The 27,083-nt window shown below is 41.7% G+C and overlaps 2 protein-coding genes across 7 annotated transcripts in view; one reads left to right on the top strand and one right to left on the bottom strand.

Annotated features, from left to right (window-relative positions):
* FNBP1L (formin binding protein 1 like) overlaps nt 1-26,846 on the top strand; it is a 75,347-nt gene extending 48,501 nt beyond the window's left edge. Inside the window, exons 9-17 of one of the 5 annotated variants that reach the window (XR_009557875.1) lie at nt 356-559; nt 13,662-13,771; nt 14,027-14,159; nt 15,031-15,125; nt 16,787-16,935; nt 17,338-17,496; nt 21,630-21,703; nt 23,202-25,757; nt 26,228-26,846. Coding sequence is in view for 4 of the 5 variants with exons in the window: in XM_060276716.1 (XP_060132699.1) it covers nt 356-559; nt 2,070-2,228; nt 8,847-8,861; nt 13,662-13,771; nt 14,027-14,159; nt 15,031-15,125; nt 16,787-16,935; nt 17,338-17,516 (1,044 nt within the window). In the remaining variant the exon portion in view is untranslated. Of the gene's footprint in view, nt 1-355; nt 560-2,069; nt 2,229-8,846; nt 8,862-13,661; nt 13,772-14,026; nt 14,160-15,030; nt 15,126-16,786; nt 16,936-17,337; nt 20,877-21,629; nt 21,704-23,201; nt 25,758-26,227 lie in introns of those variants that run through there. The other 4 variants (XM_060276716.1, XM_060276715.1, XM_035121717.2 and 1 more) reach the window with 4 other exon arrangements.
* Nucleotides 23,182-27,083, bottom strand: part of BCAR3 (BCAR3 adaptor protein, NSP family member) — a 78,836-nt gene continuing 74,934 nt past the window's right edge. For both annotated transcript variants that reach the window (XM_035121711.2, XM_035121712.2), the window contains 3 exons: nt 26,343-26,454; nt 25,534-25,746; nt 23,182-24,289 (listed from right to left, as the gene is read on the bottom strand). In XM_035121711.2, the coding sequence (XP_034977602.2) occupies nt 24,111-24,289; nt 25,534-25,746; nt 26,343-26,454 (504 nt within the window). In that variant the 3' untranslated portion in view covers nt 23,182-24,110. The remainder of the gene's footprint in view (nt 24,290-25,533; nt 25,747-26,342; nt 26,455-27,083) is intronic.

Raw genomic sequence — 27,083 nt, forward strand, 5'->3', positions numbered from 1 at the left:
CCTCAGGTTAAGAACGGACCTCTGGAACAAATTAAGTTCATAACCAGAGGTACCACTGTATATACCTAAGTTTAATTTCGGATGTGATGGGATGTGGAGGAACGGGATGTGCAGGGCACAAGCATTGTTTGCTCTCTCTGCAACATTATCTTTTCTAAATGCCCTGTAGATGGTAGTCTTCAATCCCCCCCCCTCGAGTAAACGGACTTAATTCTTTCTGGAAGATCAGTAAATTTCTTGTGCTGTTTTAAGTTACTCATTTTTATCTGTTGCATTGCTAATAATATCACTTCAGTTAAGCCATCAGCTCTCTTGAGTAATCATTTTTTATAAACATTTCATCTCTCCCATCAAGGACTCTCAAATAGTAATAGACTCCTTCAAGTCTGGATTTGAACCTCCTGGAGACTTTCCATTTGAAGATTACAGTCAGCACATTTACAGGACTGTTTCTGACGGAACAATCAGTACACCAAAGCAAGAAGTGGTGAAAATCGATGCAAAAACCACCGTGGGCAAGGCTAAGGGCAAGCTGTGGCTTTTTGGAAAGAAACCAAAGGTACAACTTTTAAAATATATTTCACATGAGAACACACTCAGGATTTGTGGTTAAGGGATCAAATGTAGTCCTTTGGATCAAAATAATGTCGTTTTGACCTTATATAATTTTGAAAGACGGTTTGCATTGCCCCAACTGCCCATTTAGGAACTTGGTTTTGGTATTATATGTCTGCTTTGCCGCCGCCACCCCCCCCCCCCAGCTATAGTATTCTAGCAGCTGAGGAGACTATTAGAACTGGGGTAGCAAAATGCTGCACAGTTGCTTATTTGCTGGCTTTTGCTGGAGCTATTACAACAGTAGTTACTGTCCAGGAACTGCAAACTCCTGCTAACATGTTACATCAGTACTCAAGCGCAGGTCTTGTGAAGGAGCCTGCTGCAACTATTTTGACCAGTAATAGCATCCTCTGTGGCTGTTGCGGATGGTTGGGCCACACAGAGTCCGAGCACTCAGGCATGCCTCTATATGCTGGAGTTTTGCTATTGTGTTGAAACTGGAGGGAGATCAGGTCAGTTGATCATGATGGGTGTGTGGATTATCTCTTTAATATCAAGGATTCAGCCTTCTTCTGGCTGTGGTCCATTTTAATTGTTTTTAGGTACACTGGAGGAACTTGCATCCTGCTGTAATGTACAATTTTAGAAACTGATGTTTCCATTTGAAGTGCGTGGTTTTGGCAGGTCAGTTTAAAGATATTCAAAGGCACCTGAAGGTTAAAGCAAAGCAGGTGATATATTGCTTCGGACATATGAAAGAATAAAGATGTGAAGGCAAATTGCACCTTACCTTTGCAGGAGTTCTTAGTAGAGAGACCAACAAATAACATAAGCAATATTCTTTTTTAAAAAAACCAACAACACTAATTAACATTGCGTGCAGCGTGCGAAAAAATTGTGTAGAACACCTAAGAACGGAATAACCTTCCTTTTCCAGCTGTGCAATACATCTCCATTACCTTATGAATGCCATTCCTTAAGTCTTCCTTTCAGCCCATATGATTTGAGGATATAAGAATTTTAACATTAGAACGCTTAGAATAAATTTTACTGGGTTTTTTTTTTGTTTGTTTGTTTTGTAGGGGATATGTTCTTATTCTTTCAAAAAGTTCCTAGATGTAAAACAAACAAAACCTAAAGCCTGTTATCTTTCAGCAATGTGTGTTATCTGAAGGGTGGCTCTTGGTGTTGTTTCAAAACTCACATGTAAAAGGACATTTTAAACAATTTTAACACCTTAACTAAATAGTCTCCCTTTCTTACTTTGAAATTTTCTTACTGTGTTGTATATTTTTGGTGGTGAACACAGCGGAGAGCCTTGTGACACCTTGAAGACCCAACACATTTGTTATGCCGTCAGCTTTCTGATTATAATCTCTGATGGTGGCTGTTGTGGGGTGGGGGTGGGGGTGGCTGGGACCGATGGTCTGCTTCTGTATTGAAAGGGGAAAAAGACAGAATTTTCAATTGAATGTTTGCCTTATCTGTTCCTTTCTTTATTTCTGCACCAGCCGCAGTCCCCTCCCCTTACCCCCACTAGTTTATACACGTCCAGTACTTCTAATGGTTCCCAGTATCCCTTATGCTCGATTGAACAAGTCCATTATTGCATGAGTGAGATAAAAACAGGGAAGCCCAGAATTTCTTCTTTCAGAAGCCTCAAAAGAGGGGTAAGTTTTGTGACGGGTTTTAGGTGCATGATAGTGCTATGAACAGTGTGCTTGTGGTGTGTGGCTTTTCCCCAGTCTTCTCCACCCTCATTATAAGGCTAAAGATCCTATCAGAGGTCATTGCACTTAGTCCCCTGCTTTGCAGCTCCTTGATCAGAATAGCTGGCTCTTCGAAGGGTGCTGGGTGCGTGTACTCAACAATTTTCTCATTCGCAGCCATGAGTGTGCTTGATGCATAATATGTTTGGGGGAAGGAGAAGCCAGGCCATTTTAAAGAACAGAACGATAATTTGCTCTTTTTTCTAATGATGATGATATGATTTATACCCCTCCCATCTGGCTGGGTTCCCCCAGCCACTCTGGGCGGCTTATAGCTTATCTAAAAACATCAAGTGTTAAAAACCTCCCGATATAGGACTGCCTTCTAACATCTGTACGTGGATTTCATCAACACATTGCCAATTTATTTGCAAGCTGCCAATTCCAGAAAAAGCACACACTACATAAGAGCAGCTTACAATTGGATGAAGAGCAACAGCGTATCACAAAATCAACATTCGCAGTCACAGTTTTCATAATGACAGCGATAATTAACACTACCTAGCAAATATATCGGTGCAAGTTTTAATCTTTTTTAAAAACCAGAAATATTTTTTTAAAAATTTGATAAATAACAAAAGCATTTACAGACCACAAATGTAATAGCATTATTTCTCTAGCAGCAAAACCAGTTCTGGCCAGGGGCCAGATGGACTTTGAAAAGTTTCATACTGTTCCTAAATGCCACAGCCATTAACTGCTAAATCCACTGAAAGGTAGCTCGGACCTTTTGAAATTTATATAATATTTGTTATTTCATGTACTGTGTGCAGCAGAGCTCAGACGCAAGGCAGAACCATAGGGATATTTTTCCTTTTATGAACTGGCCCCCCTAGTGGGCATTTGAGTTCAGTTCTTTCCTAGTCAACATACTGCACATACCGTACATATACCCACTGACAATGCCCCATTATCAAAGCACATGTTTTTTTTTAAAAAAAGGATGTTAGTAAATGGCTCAAATGGTTAATTTAACCAGTATGTTAAGGCATCTTCTGCAAGTCTCTGCAAGCCGTTTCGTCTCGTAGATGACAGATTGCATCGGCCTACATTAAAACGCAGTTCATTGGGGAAAGTATTTCAGAAAAGTAAGCCTTTCCTCAGTTTAACTGATAGGATTACGTATACCTAAACTGTTTTTCTATTTTATTTTAATGTAGTATGATTTTCAATGCAATGTACTACTTTGACTCAAAACATTTAATTTAGATTTGTTTTCTTGGGGGCTTTGGGTGGTTTTCATTCGTTTTGTTTTTGGTTAAACTGCGTTCCATTCCTGGGTAACTGCTAAATGCCACTTTTTGAGAAGAATCAAGGAAGTATACTTAACTAATTTATGCTGGCATATTCTGCAAAGCAGCATTTGTTCTAGGGATCCAGTGACTGCCAGACAGCGTTGGTGATTACGTCACGATAAATGAACCAGCAGTAACTCCTTAGGTCTATAAAATACAGTACAGTATTTCGTATATGAGAAACTGAGTTTTTTTGGCTGTTGATAACCAGAAGCTGAATTGCATTTGCCAATATACAAATATGCAAATAAAAATTATAATTAGGGAAAAAACCAATTGATTGCAGTTTAATACTTTATACAAGTCATAGCTGGGCATGTTGTTCTAGAGAGAAGCAGATCATAGTCCATAGATATCCTGAGCAATGCCAGTTAATGATTAGAGGAGTTCTCGCTGTTGAGGGAAGGCAGTTCCTTAACTTGTGGGTTTTAAGCTGGAGCACCACAGCATGTTAACTTCTTTTTTAAAGCAGTTTGATCTGCGCTCCTAAAGATTTTAACTCTACATCCCCGAATTCTTAATTCTGCATTTGCAATATATTCCCTGTATCAGGAAGTTTTTTAACGTTTGATACTTTATGATGTTTTATATACAGTCATACCTTGGTTTTCAAACAACCTAGTTCTCGAACGTTTTGGCTCCCGAACGATCGAAAACCAGGAGTGAGTGTTCCGGTTTTCGAACATTCTTTTGGAAGGTGAACATCCGACGGGGCTTCCACAGCTTCCAGTGGGCTGCAGGAGCTTACTGCAGCCAATCGGAAGCCGTGCTTTGGGTTTTGAATGTTTTGGAAGTCGAATGGATTCTGTTTGACTTCCAAGGTATGGCTGTATTCTGTAAGCTGCCCAGAGTGGCTGGGGAAACCCAGCCAGATGGACAGGGTATAATAAATAATAATTCTTTTTAGCATAGTCAATGGAAAATTAAAGGGTGATGGGTTTGAAATTGAATTTTGTTTTAAAATTTTCTCATCGCATTGTAAACTTGATCAAATTCCTATCAGCAGTTACAGGTACTTGCCTGTCATGTTGCATCCCTTGAAATATGCAACCAATTTTCGTTTGGTTTTAAAATAAAACAAGTTGAGGCCAGAGATGCCTTGTGAAGTATTTATCTCTCACTAGTTCCCTATACGGAATCTGCAGATAGAGATTTTGGTGTGAATGCTATTGACCGGAAAAAAATTTTTTATAGGGGAAAACAAGTAGACCTGGAGACCATTTGTAATTTAGCTCCCCCTCTTGCAAAATCCCTGGAATGTGTGATTCAGCACATGTAGAAAACCCAAGGTTCAATCCTTAGGGATTTCTAGCTAAGAACTTTTTTTTCTACTGCTCCAATGGATTCGAATTAAAAGAAAGGAGATTCCAACTAAACATTAGGAAGGACCTTCTGACAATGAGAGCTGCTTGACAGTCGAATGGACTCCGTCGTAAGGTGGTGGACTCTCCTTCCTTGGAGGTTTTTAAGCAGAGGTTCAGTAGCCATCTATCACGAATGAGAATCCTGTATTGCAGGGGATTGTTTCTATTCTCGATATGTGCCTGCTACATCATGCTCAGTAGTCTTTAAAATTCCCATAAGCAAGCCTGCTGTTTGGCGATAATTAAAACGGGATTAGATTAGTTCTTCATGTGAGCAGTCGGGATATTGCCTTGAACCAATGGCTGCACTGCACACGTAGAGCACCAGTTTGTGAGGGCTGGAGCTCTGCTACCTTCCAGTGACTTGTAATGTCTGAGCAGGTATAAAAGAGGTACCTTGATATAGAAGAGCATAAATAGGCTCTGCTTGTTAAAGCCCAGAAGATGTTAGCATCATGCAAATAGTATCCAGCTAGTTCTCACGTGTAATTTATTATTCATGCTATATAAGCAAAATAATGGATGGAAAGCTTCTGTTCATTCCTTGCTCTTGCTACCATATGTGCCCTCCAAAAAGCCTCTCTTAGGGAATCAGGCATCGAGCTTCTACAAGTGGAAGTGGGGAGGATAATTGCTGCAATTTGGTCTTGATTTCCTGTCACTTCTTCCTCGCCCCCCCCCCCCAACTCCATGCCTTGCCTACGATATTCAAGATCAGGCATCCCCAAACTGCGGCCCTCCAGATGTTTTGGCCTACAACTCCCATGATCCCTAGCTAACAGGACCAGTGGTGGGGGAGGATGGGAATTGTAGTCCAAAACATCTGGAGGGCCGAAGTTTGGGGGTGCCTGTTCAAGATGGTCTTCCAAACTTGCAGTGAGACCTTACGGGAGCTTAAGCGGCTGCAGGAAGAAGAAGAGGGCAGGATATTTTCTTTCTAGGACCTTTCTTAAGTTATCTTAGGATCCAATCCATAGTTTTGCTGGTAAGGGCTAAATTTGTCTAAGCCTCTCCCAATCAATCAATCAATCAATCAATCAATCTTTATTACGGTCAGAGATCCGACAGCAAAGCCTCCCACTTTCTAGCACATTAGTGTTTTAATAGGCTTTCTAAAAAGGCTTTTAAAAGGAAAAAGAAAAATATTAGAAGTCGAGAGTGAGATAGTTTATGGATAACCTGAGAAGCAAAATATTTCAACTACTTCTGCCTGCATAAAATATTACTCAAAGACGTTGGAACATCATAAAGTCTTAAACTGCTCTCTGCTTCATCCATCAGTAAGTCCCATCCAGCAGCTGCTGGGCATACAGAAAAGAAATGAAAACTAATGTAATCTTCATGGGCATTTACTGTATATTCCTGCGTATAAGACTACTTTTTAACCCTGGGAAATCTTTTCAAAGGCCGGGGGTCGTCTTATACGCCAGGTTGTATTTCTTATACAGCGAGTATATCCCGAACTCTATATTTTAACTGGAAAAGTTGGGGGTCGTCTTATACGCCCAGTCGAATTGTTGACATTGTCCATCCAAATGTAATAACAAATACAGCTGTATTTAATACAAAAGAGCAGAGGAAAACGTAGCAGATGTCATTTGTTAGAAATCACGACACGACACACAAAGCCAGATATGATGGATAAATATTTTTATTGTTTGTTTATTACTTCTTTTTTTAAAAAAAAATTTAAAAGTTTTACACATGGGATCTTTTAGTGCTTGCGCAGTTCGCCAGTGGGACAAAATACTGCAAGTGTTGGTTTGGATATTGGCCCCAGTTGTGAGCTGCTTTTGTTTGGAACTTAATCATTCTCTCTCTCTCTCTCTCTCTCTCTCTCTCTCTCTCTCTCTCTCTCTCTCTCTCTCTCACACACACACACACACACACACACAGTGTCTCATAATTGACCCAAGTTGTAGCCAAATGAACGAAGAGTGTGTTTGATTTCTGTCATCTTTCTACCCTTTGGGGGAGGGGGAAAAACTAGAAATTGGGCAGATCACACATTTCTATGCACAAAGCTACTCCTATTCTTTCCCAGTGTTCCCTCATCCTCATAAGCATATCACCAGATTCAGAAAACCAGTTTGAATGTGCAGTCATGCTGACTTCTTAAATGAGCAATCCTGTATACCTCACAGCAACCTATGCCACAAGACTCAATTGTAATCATGGTGTGATCCATGAACTTTCCTAATCACAGTGACTTAACATTTCATCCAGTTTTGCCAAGCAATAACTCCCAAGGATAATTGCTAGGATAGAGAGCAATCCCAGCCATGTTTTCTACTGAGTCCTGGGTTCCCAAGTCTAAAGATTTGTATTGGTGCATCACCTACAGCAGCATTTGCAAAACTGATACACTCCAGATGTTTTGGAGTACAGTTCTCATCAGCACCAGCCACTAAGGCCATGCTGTCTGGGGCTGATTATAGTTATAGTCTGAAACATCTGGGAGGCACCAGATTGTCAAAGATTGCCCTACAATGTTTAGCGCCGTTGGTCTACAGCTCTGCCATATGGTCATATTTTATGTAGTACACCCTCTTAGTCACAAGCATGTAGTTGCTCCAAATTCTGAGATTGGGTTCCAGTGTATATTTTGGGTGTGCCCAAAGGCTTATGCCTTGGTTGTGGCTTTCTTTCATCGCGGCACAAAACGGTGCTGTTTTTTGGGGGGGGGACCTACAAATTCTGCTTGGATAGATAGAACATATTGCACAGAATTTTGAGCCTTGGCTTTTCATCGCTCGGTATGGTCCAAAGCAGTTTTCACAATTGATTGTTTCACAGTTCCTTGTTCTAACCCACATTTCAAGCATCCTTAAATTGAGTCCTTTATAAAAGCAAGTCGTTGGCATTTTCCGTTCTCACATCATAATACAAGGTTGCTAATTAAGAACCTTAATAGGAAGCCTTTTACCGCTTTCCCCAGTGCTTTTCAGCAAAATTGGATACTGCCAGAATAAGATAAGAAGCCATCTGTGTCTTTTTTTTAAAAAAAGATATCATGCCCCAGAATCAATCTGTGTATGTCTTTTTACCCTTTCCCCATTTTTGCTGGTGATTCGTGAGTATATAATAGAGTATACACAGTCATATGTAGAATTATAGACATATAATAGCCTCCAGTCATAAATATTTTGATCTAGAATCACTTTGATTAGAAAGTGTCACAGGTTTTTCACATGGGCTTTTGGGAAATAATCATCCAATTATTAAGTTGCAAAAATGTTGTTTCCTCTAACTATTCATTTGAGCCCTACCAGTAACCTTAATCTGTTTTTGAGCAAGGATAATGGGAGTCCTCTGATGGCCTAAGAGGATGGACTTCTTTGGCCACGACATTTCTTTACATCAGCCATATCCACCGTAGTGACGTTGTGTTGACCAACCAGCTACTTGCCCAAAAAGATGAAACCTAACTGTGGAAACTAGGAAAGTGCAAAGCTGACCGGGTTTCAGAATGTCATAAAAGCGCCGTTTTGCTCCCGGAGCTTTGCTAAACAAGACTCTGTTTACAGTAAACCAGGTCATTGCCATTGTCAAACGCTTTCTGCTTTGTGTAGTGTTCCTGTGTGCTTTGTTGTCGTTTCCTTCAATGTAGAAATATGTTAAAGAGATAATAGTTCAACAAGATTATACTGTATTGCACCTTTTAAAAGCCATAGGCCGTCATCCTATGGCTTGAATTGTGGCTGCCTTTCCACTCTGCAGTGCCACAGACAATAGTTAAAATGTTGGGAACTTTATGGAGTTCTATTAATTAAGGTTAAAATATCACAATCTTCCTAAATAATGCTTGGTAGCATGAAAATAATACCCTGTTTCTTTCTGTTTTCAACTGTACCGGTCAGTGGTCGGTGAAGACGGTAAGGCCTGTGTGCTGTTAACTTCGTAACAACAGCATGAAAGTAGCTTTTTGAAATCGTGTCCATCTCATGGTTGCTTTGAGTGAATTGGTATTCAGATACGTATTCTTAGTTACTCTTTGTCTCATTATCCATTTGTGCTTGGTGTGAACAAAATAGACTCCTGACATTGCACAGAGAAAAGGAATTCAACCTATAGGCAAGGATGTACTCCTGTTTTGCCTCCATAAAATGAGAGTGATACCTACCGGTACTCAATCCAGAGCTTCCTTTTCCTACAAGGTGCTTGTGAACGAGGCATTTTTAAAAAAACATTTCATTTAGTCCATAACTGATAACCATGGTAGTTATTGCAATTCCGTTTCTGAAAATCTTTGTTGCAGACAGCTGAACCTGTTTCCCACTACCCCACTTAACACATTCTCTTACACATGCAAAGTAGATGGATTTTCATGGCCAGGTAATAACAAATGAATGTACTAGGCAGTCATCTTCTGTGTAGACCCACTGGCTTAACTTAAATCCATGGATTTCAATAGCCCTACTCTTGATTGTAGCTTAGCCAGATACCACTCATTATTATTATTAGGGCAAAACTGCTGTTGAAAACTTTTAGCCAGTGATGGTGGTTTGTTTAAAATGAAGTTGCCTGGCTGTTGACAACAATCAGTGCTATTTAACAATCCGTAAAAATAAAGTATTTAAATAGATTGAAATTATTTAGTGTAAAAAGTCAAATTTTTCTTCTGAGCTTAATTACTGTTGATCATGGGAGAAGCATTCCGTTGTGAATATGCCTCAAAGCTTTCCTAGTTTATCTGATGGCATTGTTCATTGATCATACTGTTACATATCTTCTTTATCCTTATTTGTAAAATCAGCAATTTTTATAAGGAGGCAACCCTGTTTCTACAATTTAGTTAAGTGTTCACAGTCGATGTGGCAGACAGAATCGGGAGAGGAGGTTTTGAGATATTATTCTGTTTCCTTTGGTAAAGGAGGCATGATGCCCAATATTTACATACAGATTCATATTTTTAATTGTGTTCGGTAGAAAATAATTTCTGTGGCAGGAAGCAGGTGACAAATTTTGCTCCTTTATTGCAGACAGTTCCATTTTATTTCAAATAAGGTTTTGAAGGTAGAATTGCAGCAAAAGTACAATTGAACAGTTAAGGGCTTAAGTTCCATTGATTCTCATGGAAATTAGAATTGCCTATTTTTTGCGAGATTGTTTCTATAGTTTCTCATTTGTGTATATTGAGTGAGGCCTTTATTATGCTTAAAAATAAAAGACAATTATGTGAGAGCAAAAGTTATCTCTTAAAAACTACCTTGAGTGACACAAATCTAAAATCCCTAATGCAGCTCATTGTTCTTAACTAGAATAACTTAATATAAGAGACAATGCATGATAATTTTATAGTTTTGCATTTAAAATCATGATTTATGTAGGAGCTGTTTAGCACAAGTTCAACACACAGAGCAATGCTTTTAAAAGGAAGGCTTACAACTCTGCTGAAAAGGAGATTAGTGTGAGATTTTGGAGGGAAATTAACTTAATAGGCCTTATTGTTTTACAGCCCTTTGAAACAGATTCTCTGAGCAGATGGCAAACCGTAAACACACATAGACTTTTGAATTCTTGTTTTGCTTGTAATTACTGGTTGATGCTATAGTTAACTTACTAAATGTGCTCAAGTAGGTGGATTTCATTGAAACAGCCTGTTTGTAGCAGAGAACTTGTTAATTATAGTCCAAACTAACCAAGGTTGGATGTACGTAGTAGGAACCGTTTGCATTGACTTCGGTGGAAGCAACTTTACAAGACTTCGGTAAATTGGAGGTAAATAGTCACATTTGCTTCTGAACATATCTGCATTGATATTTGGCAGATTTTAACCAGAGAAAGCAAGAGAAATCTTAGTTGGCCTATCCAGTGCTTTCTTCTTCTTTTAGGAAAATAGGTGCTGGTACTCACCATGAAGTTGTTACAGTAAGTGCCACACTTTTTAACAGCAAAAAGAGGTGCCAGTACTGCAAATCCTTGAGTACCCCCTGAAAGAAGGAAAAACACGATGGGCCTATTTTTAGTGAATATCAATAATTCTTACCTTTATTCTGAACCAAGTGGTAAAGGAAATAAGTTAACTTCTGATCCATAAGACTGCATGTAGACTTCATGTTTCTTTTGATACATCCTGTTGTTAGAGGATAGAGGGGATAAACTTAGATTTAGTATGAAGATGCCGTGATGGCTAACCACGAGATGTAATGATGGGTACCAACTTAGATGGCTTAAAAAGGATTAGACAAATTTGTGGATTACAAACTGCCAGTGGCTACCTGTCCTGAAGGCAAAGTACTGCCCCTCGTCTTGGAGATGGAATGCCAGTTACTGGGGAGAGTCTTCAAAGTAAGCTTGAAGTGGCAAAGCACTTTTTCTCTCCTCCAAACCTCAGCGTGATGAAAAAGAACCTCTGGGAGGTTGGCCTGTCGCCACAGCAAGCTTGGAGAATGGATTTTTGGAGTGTTCTCAACAGGATAAGGAGTTGTGTGGAACTGGGAAATATACCTAATAATGTATTCTGCTGTCTAAATTGCAAAGCATTTTGTTGTCACCATGTTTGCCCATTTTAACGCCATTGAAAATGAGTTAGACTACAGTTTGGCAAAACAAACGTAAGGAATGGAGTATTAGGCTTGGTTCTGCTACATGGCCTGCTTCCCTCCTTGCAGCTTCTCCCCGGTGCTGATTTCCCCTCCCTTATCATCACAATTCCCTGGCAAAGAGATTAACTATCATTACTCCTAACCAGGATTTCCCTTATTGCAAAGTTGGGTGCCCATTTTTAAACTGACATGTCAGATCTCTGGGTTAAGCAGTGCTGAAAAGTTTTAACTTGGGTGCCAGTTAACCTTTTAGCCGCTATTCAGGTGAAAGCGAATGTTTTCAGATCTCTTTAATAAGATTTTGTTTAAACCTCTGGGTATGCAATGAAAGCCACTTAATAACATCCCTGTTGCTAGTACTTTGTTATTGTTGTTCAGTCGTGTCCAACTCTCTGTGACCCCATGGACCAGAGCATGCCAGGCACTCCTGTCTTCCACTGCTTCCCGCAGTTTGGTCAAACTCGTGTTAGTAGCGTCGAGAACACTGTCCAACCATCTCGCCCTCTGTCGTCCCCTTCTCCTTGTGCCCTCAATCTTTCCCAACATCAGGGTCTTTTCCAGGGAGTCTTCTCTTCTCATGAGGTGGCTAAATTATTGGAGCCTCAGCTTCACGAGCTGTCCTTCCAGTGAGCACTCAGGGCTGATTTCCTTCAGAATGGATAGGTTTGATCTTCTTGCAGTCCATGGGACTCTCAAGAGTCTCCTCCAACACCATAATTCAAAAGCATCCATTTTTCGGCGATCAGCCTTCTTTATGGTCCAGCTCTCACTTCCATACATCACTACTGGAAAAACCATAGCTTTAACTATACGGACCTTTGTCGGCAAGGTGATTTCTCTGCTTTTTAAGATGCTGTCTAGGTTTTTCATTGCTTTTCTCCCAAGAAGCAGGTGTCTTTTAATTTCGTGACTACTGTCACCATCTGCAGTGATCATGGAGCCCAAGAAAGTAAAATCTCTCACTGCCTCCATTTATTCCCCTTCTATTTGCCAGGAGGTGATGGGACAGAAGAACATTATTATGCCAGCTTTTAATACCTCTTTGGATATTCACAGCGTGTTTCCTCCCCACCCCCACCCATTGTTTTTCATCCCCAAGTTCCTTATGGGTTCTCTCAATGAAATTTTGACTTTTCTCTGGGATGAGGCTGGCTTGACATTTATAGAAACCCATATAGATTGGTAGAAAATCTCAATAATTTTGTGCTCTACTGGTACTTTAAGGCACAAATAGTTTCATGTTGCTTTGTCCCAGTAAGCTCTCTATTGAGAATATCATGTTGGATATTTCTGGCATCGCTGCTCCTTATGACATTGATTACTTCACATTACTTGTCGGGAAAGGGGCTTCCATATTCTAGAATTTCCCCCCCTCCTATTGGAAACATTGGTGAATAATTTGTGGGGATTGTCTTCGGTGGTGGGTAGGAACAATGTGGGTAAGCTTTATCAGGGTTTGAGGTTCTAGGGGAACCTGAATCATGACAAGACCGAGAGTCTTGCCGCACTTTGCAAAGACTGACAAATTCATTGTGGCTTGTGATTTTGAGGGGTAGGTGTCTTACCAAAGCAGTAATGTTTGTTACAAGAGGCTAAACATGGCTACCTTTACCATAATTTATGCTAAACCTGTCTAGTCTTGCGACTGCTTGTTCCATAATGACCAGAGGTTTTCCAGCAGCGTCACCGATCTACCCTATGCTCCCCTCATTCGCGCATTTGAAATATTTTGCAGGTTTTGTTTTTTTTCTAAATTAAAGATGCTTTTTTTCATTCTGGTTCATTAGTATATTTCCACACACACCCCTTCCGAGTCTATAACCTCCTCTGAAATGGATTTGCTTTCCCTTCAAGATTATTTAACACATGGAAGAGCTGTTTATAATCTGTAACATCTTGAAAATCTCAGATTGAGGGGGTGGGGAGGGAATCACAGGCCATCAAGAAAATAATTCAGTCTGATGTGTGCAATTCCCCCCCCCCCCCCGGAACTATGCTTTGCAGCATTGTGGTGTTTAAAAAATCAGTTCTTCATCCAGTGAGGAAGTGCTGTTGGTTATGTGTGAGGTGCCAGCAGAAATGTGAATAGCCGCATTTTCTGAGGGCTGTATTTTCACCTTGTTTCAGGGCCCTGCTCAAGAAGATTTCAGCCACCTGCCTCCAGAACAAAGGCGGAAAAAACTGCAGCAGCGAATTGATGAACTTAACAGAGAACTACAAAAAGAGACAGATCAGAAGTAATTTTGCTTTTCTGTTATTGTATCTTGACCTTATTTTTATTGCTCTTTTCCTAGGCATCAAAATGTCTCTTCTACAAACATCAATTTATCGTTAACGTTCTCAGTGTTGCTCATAAGTCCTCTCAAACCCCATAGTTTTGGGGGTGTCCCGAGTGTTAAGAAATTGTACTGCTTTCTCTTCCTCCCTCCTCAGTTTCATTGTTGCAAGGAAAACAATTTTCTAATTCGATATACTTTTTTTTCTTCCTACAGAGATGCGCTCATCAAAATGAAAGACGTATATGAGAAAAACCCGCAAATGGGTGATCCGAGCAGTCTTCAGCCAAAGTTGGCTGAAACTATGAGCAACATGGACCGCCTTAGAATGGAAATTCACAAGAATGAGGTTAAAATCTATTAAGATGTTTTGAAAGAAGGCTGGTATAAGATTTCAGATGCCTCTAGAAAAGGCATCCTCCAAAAAATCCCGAAAGGGTATTCATAATGTGGGGGGAATCCTGGTTGCTTTTACACTCCATCCCATTTACAACACCTGCCACTTTAAAGCCATCTGGGCCTTAATGTTTCCAATTTAGTTCACCAGTTGCGATTGGTAAAAATCCTATGGCAGTCCTTGCCTTTACCTTTAGAGATGTTCGAGCCCTGAAACAAGAAGCATGTAGCTATTCTCTACAGAACCGAATAGCTGGAAGAGCACTGGTTTGAAAATATTTTTGCAGATTCAATTTTTCAATCTCTGTAGTACCTCAGAGCTGACGAATCGTGCACTTATATGTATGAATTGGGAGACTTCCTGAACAGATGAGTGAGTTAAGAGAAATTGAAGAATCCTTAATATTGTACTGGCGTGTGGGACTTTCATATATGCATCAACTGCCCACCCCCAAAAAACCGGGACATCCCTTTTTTTTTCTTCTCACGAGAACAATGACCAAAATGGCAATCTCCAGCTGCACTTTTTTTTCAGGCATGGCACCGCAAATCACATCCTTTTTTGAGTTCTGTGCCCCAAAGAAACCCCTTTCGGGAGGAGCCACAATCTCATAAGGGTCATGTGACTTGTGCAGGAGTGCAGCCCCAGAGGATGGTGTCCCCAGTTCATGGCCCCTTCATAGAGCTTGCGGTGAATTTGGTAACTCACAGTTCCAGGATTTTGCTTTAGAATACAAATCTGTTTTGAGAAAAGTTAAGATATGTGTTTGGTCTCTAAGCATTTATTTTGCTTCTGGTGCCAAATGATCTCTCTCTGTCTCAAGGCCTGGCTTACTGAAGTTGAAGGTAAAGTAGCAGCAAGAGGAGACCGTAGACACAGCAGTGACATCAACCACCTCGTGACCCAAGGACGAGAGAGGTCACTATATTTATCTTTTAAAACTAAAGTCCCCTGTCTTTGCACTGTCGTTTTCTAAAACAGCAGTCACTGCATCCATCTAGAATTTGATTAAACATAGAGTATTGCCTTTCCACCCCCAGAACCTCCCCAAACCCTTTCCCACTTGCTTTTTAGGCCCTCTTCTCTCTCTTTCCTTACTTTAAGCTCACTTCCCAGTGTTCTAGCCCAGGGTGGGGAACCTGTGGCTTGCTCCATATTGTTGGACTCCAACTCACATCAGTCCCAGACAGCGCGATGAGTGAATAAGACTGATGAGAGTTGGAGTCCAGAAATAGCTAGAGGTCGATGGGTTGCCCACCTCTCAACTAGGCACTGCAGTTGTAATTGCTGCGTTACACAAAAGCAATGTTTTTGTTGCTGGAGCTGAAAAGAGAAGGTGGAATTGCAGATAAATTAGGACTTCCTCTTCAAATCTTGTCTTCACCTCATGTAACTGTGTGTGCGTGTGTGTGTGTGTCCAGCAATTTTAATGTTTGTTTAGTACACCTTTTGAATTAAGAACATTTGAATGCTTGACATTTGAGTGATGAGTGTTTAAATTTATAGGTTTCCCTTGGAATGTTTTAATTGTTTTATCTTTTCATTGATTGCAACACTTTAAGATGAGCAGTATACATTTTTAAATGAATTATTTGCTTAAAGAATTGCATCCAACTTCAGATAGTTTCGTGTTCCCTCCCCTCTCCTTAAAAGGGTCAATGAGGTATTTAGCTCTCCTTAGCTGCAGTTAAGGAACAACCGCTCTTCACCTTCTTGTAACTAGCAAGGTGAAACTGAGGCTTGGACAGTCCCAGCAATGACCCAAGGAATGTGGCCTCAGATTTAGAAAGCTGTATCAAAAAGATGAAAACCACACACGTACAATTTGTATTTTGGGTAGCCGATAAGGAACGGAGCCCGTACCCTATATTTTGCCTAACGGAGCCCGTACCCTATCTTTTGCCTAGCAAAGCAAACCAGGGACTGTGAATGTTCTTGCTTCATGAGTACAGTGGTATCTCAGTTTAAGAACAGCCGTGTTTAAGAACGATTCGGTTTACAAACTCTGCAAAACCGGAAATAGTGTCCCGGTTTGAGAACTTTACCTTGGTCTAAGAACGGAATCTGAACAGTGGAAGGGCCCCAGTGGCAGGAGGCCTCCTTGGAGAAAGCGCACCTCTGTTTAAGAACGGTTTTGGTTTAAGACTTCCGGAACAGATTAAGTTCGTAAACCGAGGTACCACTGTATTAGCATACATGCATACAGTTCTCTTCTCCACTCTCACAGCCGTGCATGGTTCTGGAGAGGCAGAGGAGAAGGTGATAGCAGTGGCATAATTCTGTTCCCATAGACAAAACTTTAAAAGAGCGTTTCTATATTCTGCGTATTTTGATCCGATAGGCTCTGTTCTGAAATCAGAGCTCCTTCTTCATATAAGGACTCTCCTTGGATCTTATCTATACTCCCTGCCTACGCCTGTATTCATCTGTAGCAATAAGTATTTATGTAGGGGTTTGCCATGCATAGTTACTGTGGGCTGAAGCGGAGTCAGCAAATGTTATGATAAGCATATGGGAAATGTTGGGGTTCTTAATTTGCAAAGTGTGAAGGTTCCCTGTCTCGAACCATTGCATTGCAGCCCTGAAGGGAGCTACACCGATGATGCAAACCAAGAAGTTCGAAGCCCACCTCAGCAGCACGGCCCCCATAATGAATTTGACGATGAGTTTGAAGATGATGATCCCTTACCAGCCATAGGACACTGCAAAGCTATTTATCCTTTCGATGGTAAGATTAGCTTATGGGAGATAAATTTACACACACACAAATAGAGCAATTACCTTTTGCCTTACCTAGATAATAATTGTCTGCATATAAAGGATTCTAGCAGCTGGTTTTGGTTCTGGGAAATCATGCCATAAATCATTTTTGTTTAACGGCAGGAAAATGCTGCAGCGTGGTAACAAAACAAATATGTTAGATTAGAAAAACAGCCATTGGCGTGTGTTCAGCTTTGCAACAAGAGACCATGTTTTGTCTCCTGGCCTACAATTGGAACATATGCTCTGTTTCACAGATTTGATGTTTCCTCCCATGGGTGGAAAATGAGAGCCGAGGGAGCTTGCATTTAAACCCTGCGAGAGCTGTGGCGAAGGTTTTCTTATTGTGCGTATCCCCATTTCCTTCTAGGTCACAATGAAGGCACTCTGGCGATGAAAGAAGGGGAGATTCTGTACATCATAGAGGAAGATAAAGGGGATGGGTGGACTAGAGCCCGGAGGCAGAACGGAGAAGAAGGATACGTGCCAACATCCTACATCGATGTGACTCTAGAGAAGAACAGTAAAGGTGCAGTAACCTATATCTAACCTCCAGCCCGTCAGCTTAGCAATGAACATTCCTTAATGAATCCTGAAGCACACAGATGGATGGAAAGTGTTAAGAGCATTCGGGAAGCCTTTCAATCTGTTGTTCACCATGTGAGCTCGTCCGGGGATGTCTGTACTGAAGCTGGAAGAACGTCTGCGTTTCAATGAGTCTCTGACACAGCTTTGGCCAGTGCCGTGCCTGTATGTCTTCTCGCTCTGCCTCTGTCTGCTTCAGGGCTTTTAAGCATTCTCTTACAATCAATGGTTAATCTGCTATGATTTCAATGGGTTTTTTTTATTTGGGGGGGGACTTTTTACTGGCTTAATTTTTTTATTAAAAAAATTGATCACTATAGCTATTATTTCCATCGCATCAGTGTGTACAGTCCGTTAGCCAACCCCTTCCCCCTTCCCAAATCCCACCCCCAAAACCATTTTCCAATACCCAGTTAATAATTAAGTGAAAATGGCTCTCCTGCAGATTAAGTGGGCAAGCGATCTGCTTTTCTGAATGCAAGCCTTTCCTCCTTGTTCTCTTGCCCTGTTCTGCATTGTGCATGGAAAACGGCTGACAACCCAGTGCAATGAGGTGCAGCTCAGAAAACAAAGAAACCGTTTCTGCTGCGAGTGTACAAGCCATTGCTTAGGTGTAAGAGATTGCTGCTAACGTTTACAAACATGCCTGCCGCGTACACATTACTGCACTTTTTTCTTTGCAAAATCAACGAGCGGCACTTTCCCATCCTACAAAGGATGAATGTGGAAGGTAGCTGGGGAAGTGCATAGCTAGTAACTGGGGATTCAGCAGGTGTGCAGCATGCTAATGTGCCCCGCTTTATTCCGTTCCTACCTGTTAAAGATTTTGAATGTAACATGGGTTGCTGAAATGATTTCCTTCTGCTTGGGATTCCTGACAAGGTTATTCTGTCAGTAAAAGGCAACTACCCCTTCTCTTGCACCGACACTCTTGGGGGAAAAATATCTCCTGGTAAACATCTGTTCCAGGAGTCCAGGCAACGCTGCATCTCAATTTCACGTGCACACATTCGGTGCGGACTACCCCATTCAGAAGGAGCATATCTGCGTACCTGAAGGAAGGCGGATGCCGATGAGCCCCCCTTTGCTAAAATGCACGGATATGCTATTGTGAAAATCCCTGTGTGCACATTGGAGCGCCCGGGCCTGGAATAGATCAATGGACTGGGATGATAGTCGCTGATGCACTATAATTCTACATAAGTACATAATTCAACCTGTACATTTTTACTTGGGCTGGAGGGGTTACCCTGGAAGCTAGGAACGCTTGAAAAGGCTTGGTGCCATTTCCTATGCATAGGAGGATTTATTTTCTAACCATTTGAGAGGGGTTTTATTTATTTATTTATTTACTTTATCCTATGAGCACACTTCTCTCTCTGAAGGCCTCTGGTAATTCTTTTCTTCTCTTTTTTCCTCTTGGACTGCAGGTTCCTGAAGCGGGTTTCTGAGAAAATGGGCGAGATGTTGAAGGAGGTTACATGCAGCTGCTTTTTTTTTTTAAGGGGGGTGGGCATGGGGAGGGAGTTAGGCCCAGCAAGAAGGGCAAAAGCCAGTTGCATGAAGGCATGCAGGCAAACATGACTCACTAACCATGTTAACATCCCTCTGTGTATTCAGAATCGTTACAGTAAAACCACAGCTCCATTTCAGCAGAACCAAACCACCTGAAAACGCATTCCTTTTGTGGTCCTGAGAAAGCCCTACTTTTGCTGTCTGCCCGTTGCATTGCCTATTGGCTGTTTCGGCTGCCTCATTTTCCATGCCCGTTTTGAGCTGGCATTGAATTGAAGCCATGTCATCCTTCACAGTCTCTGCCTGTGCCACCTCCATTCTCGCCCTAACCTCCTCCTGCATGTCTAGATACGTATCAGGCCTGCCTGCCTAATGTTTTTTGTATTTCCATAGCTCTTCCTCCTCTTCTGCGTCCGTAGCAAAACCCCACTTTACTGTAGTTCTGTTATCTCCAGCACTAAAGCTCATTTTTCTTTTTATTTCAGTTTCCACTTAATGCTGCTATTGTTACCTTTTTTTCTCTTTATGACCATCATCATTACATTCCAGTTCTTTTTTTGTGTTGCGACTGATGTGCAAAAACCTAACATTCATTTTGATTTGGGGGAAAGGAACGTGTCCCAGCAGCCCATCCTCAACACCTCAATAACCCGTGAGCACTGAACAGCCTGAGATTTAACAGCAAAGATTTTTTTTTTCACCACAAGACAAAACGACTGTTTTCAGAAGTGCTTGCCATTCAGATGCTGCCTTAAAACTCTCGAGTGCCTAAATCTGTTGATTGCCAACGCTTACCACTTCAGTATCCCACAAAGGGCTTTGAGCCTCTGCTCCAAATGACCTCCTGCATCTTCCTACAGTATACTACAGCTGCTGGTAGCCTTGGCAGATGCTTTCTGGGCCTCTGCCACAACATGATACATGGTGCATTGTAAACTTTATGCATTGGAAGCAAAACACATGTATCGTTTTCATTTTATGTCTAATGAATGTTTTTAATAGGATTTTTATGGGAACTTTTTTTTTCCCCTTCTTGATTGTCTCTTATTTCTTGAGTTGGCGGGGCAGGGTTGGGTGGGGAAAGACTCCAGTTTCTAATTAACTGCAGTGCTAAGTCTGTTTCCAAGTGACACTTCATTGTAAGGACCATTTGAAAAATTGGAGTGATACTTTGTAATGATCTATGTGCACTTTTCCTTGTAAACATTCGAGATTTGAGAAATGTTTATACATGTAAATATAGTTGTCTGCAGCACACATCCATATTGCCCATGTTGTTTTGTCTGCCATTTGTTAGTTCTGTTAATGAAATCATCCCTACATCTAAAATAAATAGGGGAATCTTAGAATATGGGGAGTTAGGAGGGAGGGAAGGAGGAACTATTTAAGTTAAAAGCTTCATCGGTCCAGCTTTTTTTGCTGTTTGTGGTAATGTTAAAAACAAACAAACAAACCGGTTTTTCTAGGGGTGGGGTGGGGGGTTGAAGCAATATTTGGACACGGCAGTGCTGGATTCCTTTAGAACTTTTTTTCAGTGTTATTAGGAATTGTACTACCAGTAAAACTAAATCTGTGTGACTATTGTGGTCTCTTCTTTTTATTATTAAGTGTGCCACTATTACGCAAATGACATAGTGTATTTACAGGGGCGGGGGTGGGTAATTAAACACTAAAGGTTAGATTTTTTTCGGATATTGTACACAGGGTTATTTATATGATGTGACCTCTTTACTCATTACTGACAAAACTACATGGTATTAGTCATTCAGCTTTTGGGTTTTTAAAAGACCAACCTAGTGGGTTGTTGTTGTTGTTTTAAAAAAAGAATATTATTTCAAAGTTAAATATAATGAGAAAATGTTCTCAATATAACTTGCAGCCAGGAGCCCTGTAGATTTTGCCTAACGAACTCATGGGCTTCTACTAAATAACTCAATAGCAAAGGACTAATAACCGTTCTTTCATGCTACTGTTTTTCTAGGAACAGGATTTGTTTCCTCAGGAGAAGATTTTCTTTCTGTGGTATAAGGCACAGTGAATTTATGAGGGTTATTACATTTAAAGGGAGGGGGGGAAATATTTGTACTTGCACAGTTAGCTAAAATCATGCTGAAAATTTTGAACCTGATGAATTGTCTTGAGTCTTACAACTTTCCAGTAATTTTTAATCTTTTGTGCACGTGTTGATTTTTAAATGTTTAAATGCTTTGTTAAAAAAAATAGTGGTTCTCTTGAAAATATTTTCATGGAATTAAAAGCAACCTTTTCATGGCCCTGACAATTTCCTTGTCTTCTGTTGCAGGCGAAGGAATGTGGCTTTAGGTGCCCCCCCCCCCTAATGTTAACATGCTCATGCTTGGAAGAAGGCAAGAGCATTCCTTTGGTTAGAAGGACAAAGTCCCCTGTTTTCCTGTTAGCGGGCCCAGTTCAGACAAGCAGGTTTAATCCCTGGTGCCAAAACTAAGCCCTTAAGTTACCTGAACAGTTCCTTTACGTGATCGGTTAACTTGCAGTTTTATAACCCTTAACTTAGTTCCACTTGAATTTCTTCACATGCTTTAGGAAGGAGTTAGAGGATGGAGCAAGCTGAGGGGCAAAGAACCTCTAGTAACATCAGAGCCTTTCAGCATGCCTGGGTAAGTGACCATATAACAAGCAGCATTGTTTCATCTGGTATGCAGAGGTGGGTGGAGTACAGAATTTGGGGTGGGGGGGAGTGGCTGGTGGTTGGGGAATTTGGGAGGATTGAATAGCCTGGGACATGGTCATTGTAGCTTCTGTGCAGTTCCACATATGCAGACAAGAGCTTTGGAGCTTTCCAAAGTTTTTGGAGCAAGTGTCTACCCAGCCCCCTCTCCCTTAATCAGTGCCATCTGTATGTGTGCCAAGGAGTAGCAGCCAGCATGCTTGCAGATCAGTTACATTCTCCATTTGAGCCCTATTTTCCTTGGTAGACCTTTGGGCAGCTGCCTCCTTCGTCTTCTGCTGTCTTCAGAATCCAAAGCGGGCCTTTTGTGTGCTCATTCCTTAGCTTTCTAATGCCAAAGAAGTGGAAACTGTGTCAGAATTTTGTGATTCTTGACTGGGAAGCTGCAGATTAAGACATGCTTTGTGATGATTGCAAGGCATGTGCTTGAAAGCAATGAGGAATGCACTAGTGTGTGAAAGCTATCCAAAAAAAACCCTTGCCGTTATTTTGCTTCACTTCTTTCTTTTTTAAGTGTCACATTTAAGTGTCACACCATGCCTTCCAGCATACAAGCAGAAAGATAGATTGGTGTTTTTTCTTTGAGCCATTGTTGGACAAACTGGTTGCAGGGAGAGAATGTTTTTGCCTGTATAGTTCCTTGATACTTTACAAGGGGGGAACGTATATACTTCCATAAATAAACAATAGTGTGGCTGGTGCTTTATGAAGTACCACAATCCCACCTTCCCTCCCAAGCCTTTGTCTACTCTTTCTCCATATACTCTGCAAGTGGCTTGATTCAGGCATCGGGATCTGAGAAATGTTACATGATATAAGTTATGAAATACATTCGCGGTTAACAGTTGTGGACACTGAGGTGAGGGCACTGAGGGCTCTCAAGGCAAGAGAGCAGAACATAAAAGCAGTTTTAGCCAAGGAAGGGGGGGCGGAATTGCAATGTTGTATGACTTGGTCAACTTCCAGCACCCTTTATTTTGCAATTAGTTTTGAAGGATTTTGTGTTACAAAACAGACAGGGGTACATTTATCATTACCACTTTATTTACATTTAGTGATACTTTTGTTGTAGACATCTTGTGGCTGGGAGAAAAGAGAGGGTTTTTTTGGGGGGGGGTGATTGTTCTTTTGTTCTGTTGCCTAGTATGGGATTTTTTTTGTTGATATTGTGAGAGATTGGGGGGGGTGTCCTGAGCTTGCTTGGTTGTGTGTATGTGGGAGGTCAGGTTAGCCATATTGATTTGTATGATTTTGGGGGGGGGGGATAGGTCATTGTCCTGTGTATGTGATTAAGGGGAACCATACTAGGGTGAAGGTGTCCTCCTTTGCTTGACCCTGTGCTAGTTTTAAGTTTGTTGCTAAGCTTTTCTAATAGGGCAGTTTGCCATACATTTTTGGTACCAGTGGTCTATGTTCATTCCTGATAGGTCCTTGCAGTGTCTAAGTTATGTTTCTGGCTGCTGAGAGTAATTCCATCATCCTTTATCACTACCCTTGCTGCTTGGGGCTGATGGAAGTTGGAGAGAGAAGAAAGTTCAGGAGGAAAGATGAGCAGGTCAGTTCTGGGCAGCTTGGGGCCCCCAGTATATCCTCTCCCACTTCACTGAGGAAAGAACACAAAATACTTCCACCATGAGATGCTTTAATTCACAAGCGTATGGGATATCATACAACTGATACCTTCTGCAAAGCCAATCCTGTAACTTCTAGTCTTACTTACAGTTTATTAATAACATTATTTGATGCAAGACTAAAAATATTCTAATCAAACCACTGTGTCAGCAATACTTTACGTTAACAGGACAGTGTCTTCGTTGAGCAAGAGATAATTAAAGAGATCCATAATAAATAATGATTCCTTTGTAAATCAGTAGTCAAATCTTATTAGGCAGCTAAAAAAATGCACATGGTGCAATTTACAAATCCTGAAGGTGCTGCAAATGACACTTGCAATACAGCAAGAGTATGCAAAAATGATTGGCAGTGGCAACAAGTACTCTCACACCCCCTTCAGCAATTCTTCCTCGATTATGAGCCAGAAAGCAGCGCTACCCTTTTTCTCAATGGGCCGTGCATGTGAATTCACATTGTGACCCCCTGTTTTGGCTGGAATCACTACTGCCAGCAAGGAGAAACAGTTTTTAAGAATGTGCCAATCAAAAAGTCGGTCAGGGAATGCAAATATTCCTGGAAAATACTTTTCAGGAAGTACTTTCCCGCACATACACACCCACCCCAAAAAGGCACCCTCTTCTTACTCTGAGGGGATAGGGAAGGGCAAACATTTGATGCAGGCCTGTTTTACAGTGTATTTTCTTTAGTGTCCATTGAGCATTTCACTGCTCCATCTGCTTTGCTAAAGGGGGTTCTAATTTTCGGGAGAGTGCAGTTAAGATCTGGTTGAATTTCTCATATCTTTCACTTTGGTTAACTTGTGCTCCTTTGCTGCCCCAGAGCAATCTCATCTGAAATTCTGTTTTGAAGATCTCATTCATCTCGTCATCTGGCTGAAAACCTGATGGGAGGAAATGGAAAATAAATTACTATAAAACAGCCTTCTCACCATGAAGGCATCCAAGACAAGCACCTTTTACTGCAACAGTCTGAAAAGGCCAGCTCAGTCAGAAGCCTGGCAATGTTTCTTCTATGTAGGAAGCAAACATCGTGATCTGGTGATAAACCACCTTTACCCTGCTTTCCTACCACAGCGCTGCAACTTGTCAGAGTGTCATTGCTGAGGCGGTTTCGCCCCAGTGAGGAAGCAGCTTCCCAATCTTCCTGCTTCTCCACTGGTTTGCACAGGCTCCATTAACTGCTTAGCTAAGGGAAGCAGCAACCACACACCTTTCAGTTTCACGGAGCTGCCACCTTGTGCAAGCTGGTGGTTCCGTAAAACTGCTTGGCTAAGGCAAGGACAGCCACGCTCCTCAGCAGAGCAGTTTAAAGAAGTGGAGGAACGAGCGGTATTGGCGCCTCGCCAATGCAGCTTGTTCTTCCCTCTTTACTGGTATGAAGGCGGTTTCACTCAGTGGTATATCGCGGGTGAAGCTGGACCCAGGAGCAGTGGCAGTTTCAGCCATGATACACCACTCGAGTGAAGCTGCTGTTGCAGTCTGCCCATAAGGCAAAAGAGCCGCCACTGCGCCCCAGCCACCATACACACACACCCCAAATGCTACGCCACTAGGTCAGATTATCATTTTTCCACACGACTGCATCCCTAAGGATGCTCTTCATATAAAAAATTAGCCACTTTGAAGAGGGTACCCAAAGTGGAGGGCTGCCTCCCATCCCCCCAGTGGCCAAACAAGGAAACCAGTTCTGGACCTGCCAATCTCATCCCATAAAGCTTTTTGTCATCTTAAAAACCTATTCATCCAACCATACTTTAAACCTGGTCATGAGAAATGTTTCTCATAGATGTATCGCCTACAACAAAGCCCAATTTGAAGCTGTTCTGCTATAGTCATGGCAAGTACCTAAAAAGGGCAGGTGCTTGGTTCCTCAACTGAATCTACTTGCAAGACTTAGCTGGTTCCAGCTTACAGCACTGAATAGACATGGGCAACAAGCACAGCATACACCAAAGCTGCTACTTTGTGCAGATTGCAAATACCAGGAGGTGCATTTGATGCATAGCCATCCTGCAACATCACTCTTCTAAGAAACAAGACCTGTTTTCAACAGCCCTGGACGTGATTCCCTCCCCCCTCATTTCTGTGAAATTAAACCGTGTGCGGCAGTACATTCCCCTCCTACCTGCTAACATCCTTTCTGCATTTGCGCTGTACAGGTCAGCATTCTGCGCTATCAAGCGAGCAGTTGCCAAGTGTTTCAGCATTATTTCGCAGCTTTGGTCCGTGTTCTCCCACACGTCCATTCCATCAAACACGACAGCCTGGCGCTCCAGAAGCATAACAAGAGGCATCAGCAGGGGGACAGTGACCACATTTTGTGGAACGCAGGTTGCCTCTGAAAAGGAGGTAACAAACAAACATTTACATTTTGCCCCCTTGCTAGCAACAGGAACCAGCCTATAACATGTCACGCACAAGCAGGATTTCATTAATTTGCTTGCTATGCAGTTCTGTAATATGACCACCAATTCGCCCCAAGCAAAATGCATGCAGATACAACCCCTTTTGTTGGTTCCTCCTCTCCCTAACCATGACTTGTGCTCTTTGTTTGGCAAGTGGATAAAAAAAGTTGACCTGGTTCTTCTTGTTGCATCCCCAGAGAAGCAAATTAGATGTTCAGTGGAAATTATTCGGTATTCCTGAATATCTAATTCATGCATTGCACATGGATCATTTTGTTCAAAGCATTTCAATGACAGGGAATGATAGCATACCCCTCCTTCCTGAGTTATTTCCCCCACACAACAGGAGTGAACCATGAGTAAGGCAGGATGTGGTTACATCTAATGCATTTTGTCCGTTACCATCACTTTTAGGACTTGGGCTTCCTTCCGCACTCTCCATTAATGCAGTAACAGATGTGGCCTATGGACTTGATTAGACGCCATTGATGATGACGATGATAAATGTGATGCCGCTGCCCTAACTTACCTCTTCCTTCATGCAAGGCTTTGCTGAACGGCTTTAGCTGCTTCTCATATATAATGGCTGTTTGTGTGTAGCAGTGCCTCAGAGCGGTCCACGTTTGCTCCAGCCTTGTGACCTGTAGAGGAAGAACAGCTAAACTGTCAAGCAGTCCCTGAGCAACAAAAATTGAACATGGTGCAACTTAAAAGAAGGGGTATTCCATACAAATCAGCAACATTTTGCTGCTGTTCCATCAAGTGTGCAGTTTGCATCCTCAGAGAGCAGAAGCTGCCTGTGGGAAACTTCCCGAACATGCTGTATGAAATGGCAGACTAGAATTTGCTTGTTAGCTGAAGCCGTCCCAGCCCTGCTTAGTGTTTAAAAACAGCTCATCCCAGCAAAGGTCTGCAGCAAATCTGCTTCCTTGAAAGGACTCCCTTTTAGCAGTAAGCTTGGTTGGGCCCTCCAACCTGTTCTACTCATCAGATCATCAGGGTTTCCCAAATTTTGGTCTCCAGCTGTTTTTGGACTACAACTCCCATCATTCCTAGCTAGCAGGACCCGTGGTCAGGGATGATGGGAATTGTAGTCCAAAACAGCTGGGGAGCCAAGTTTGGGAAACCCTGTAAAACAGTTCTTCCCAGGTATCAGATCTGATCCCAACAAAGGGGTGTAGCAAATCTGCCACATTTTGGAAGGACTCGGATTTTAGCAGTAGGCTTGAGCCCTCCCAAGTCTGCAGTTCAACTCAACAAACCCTCCAGG

The sequence above is a fragment of the Zootoca vivipara genome, chromosome 7 (assembly GCF_963506605.1).
Source record: "Zootoca vivipara chromosome 7, rZooViv1.1, whole genome shotgun sequence".
NCBI lineage: Eukaryota > Metazoa > Chordata > Lepidosauria > Squamata > Lacertidae > Zootoca > Zootoca vivipara.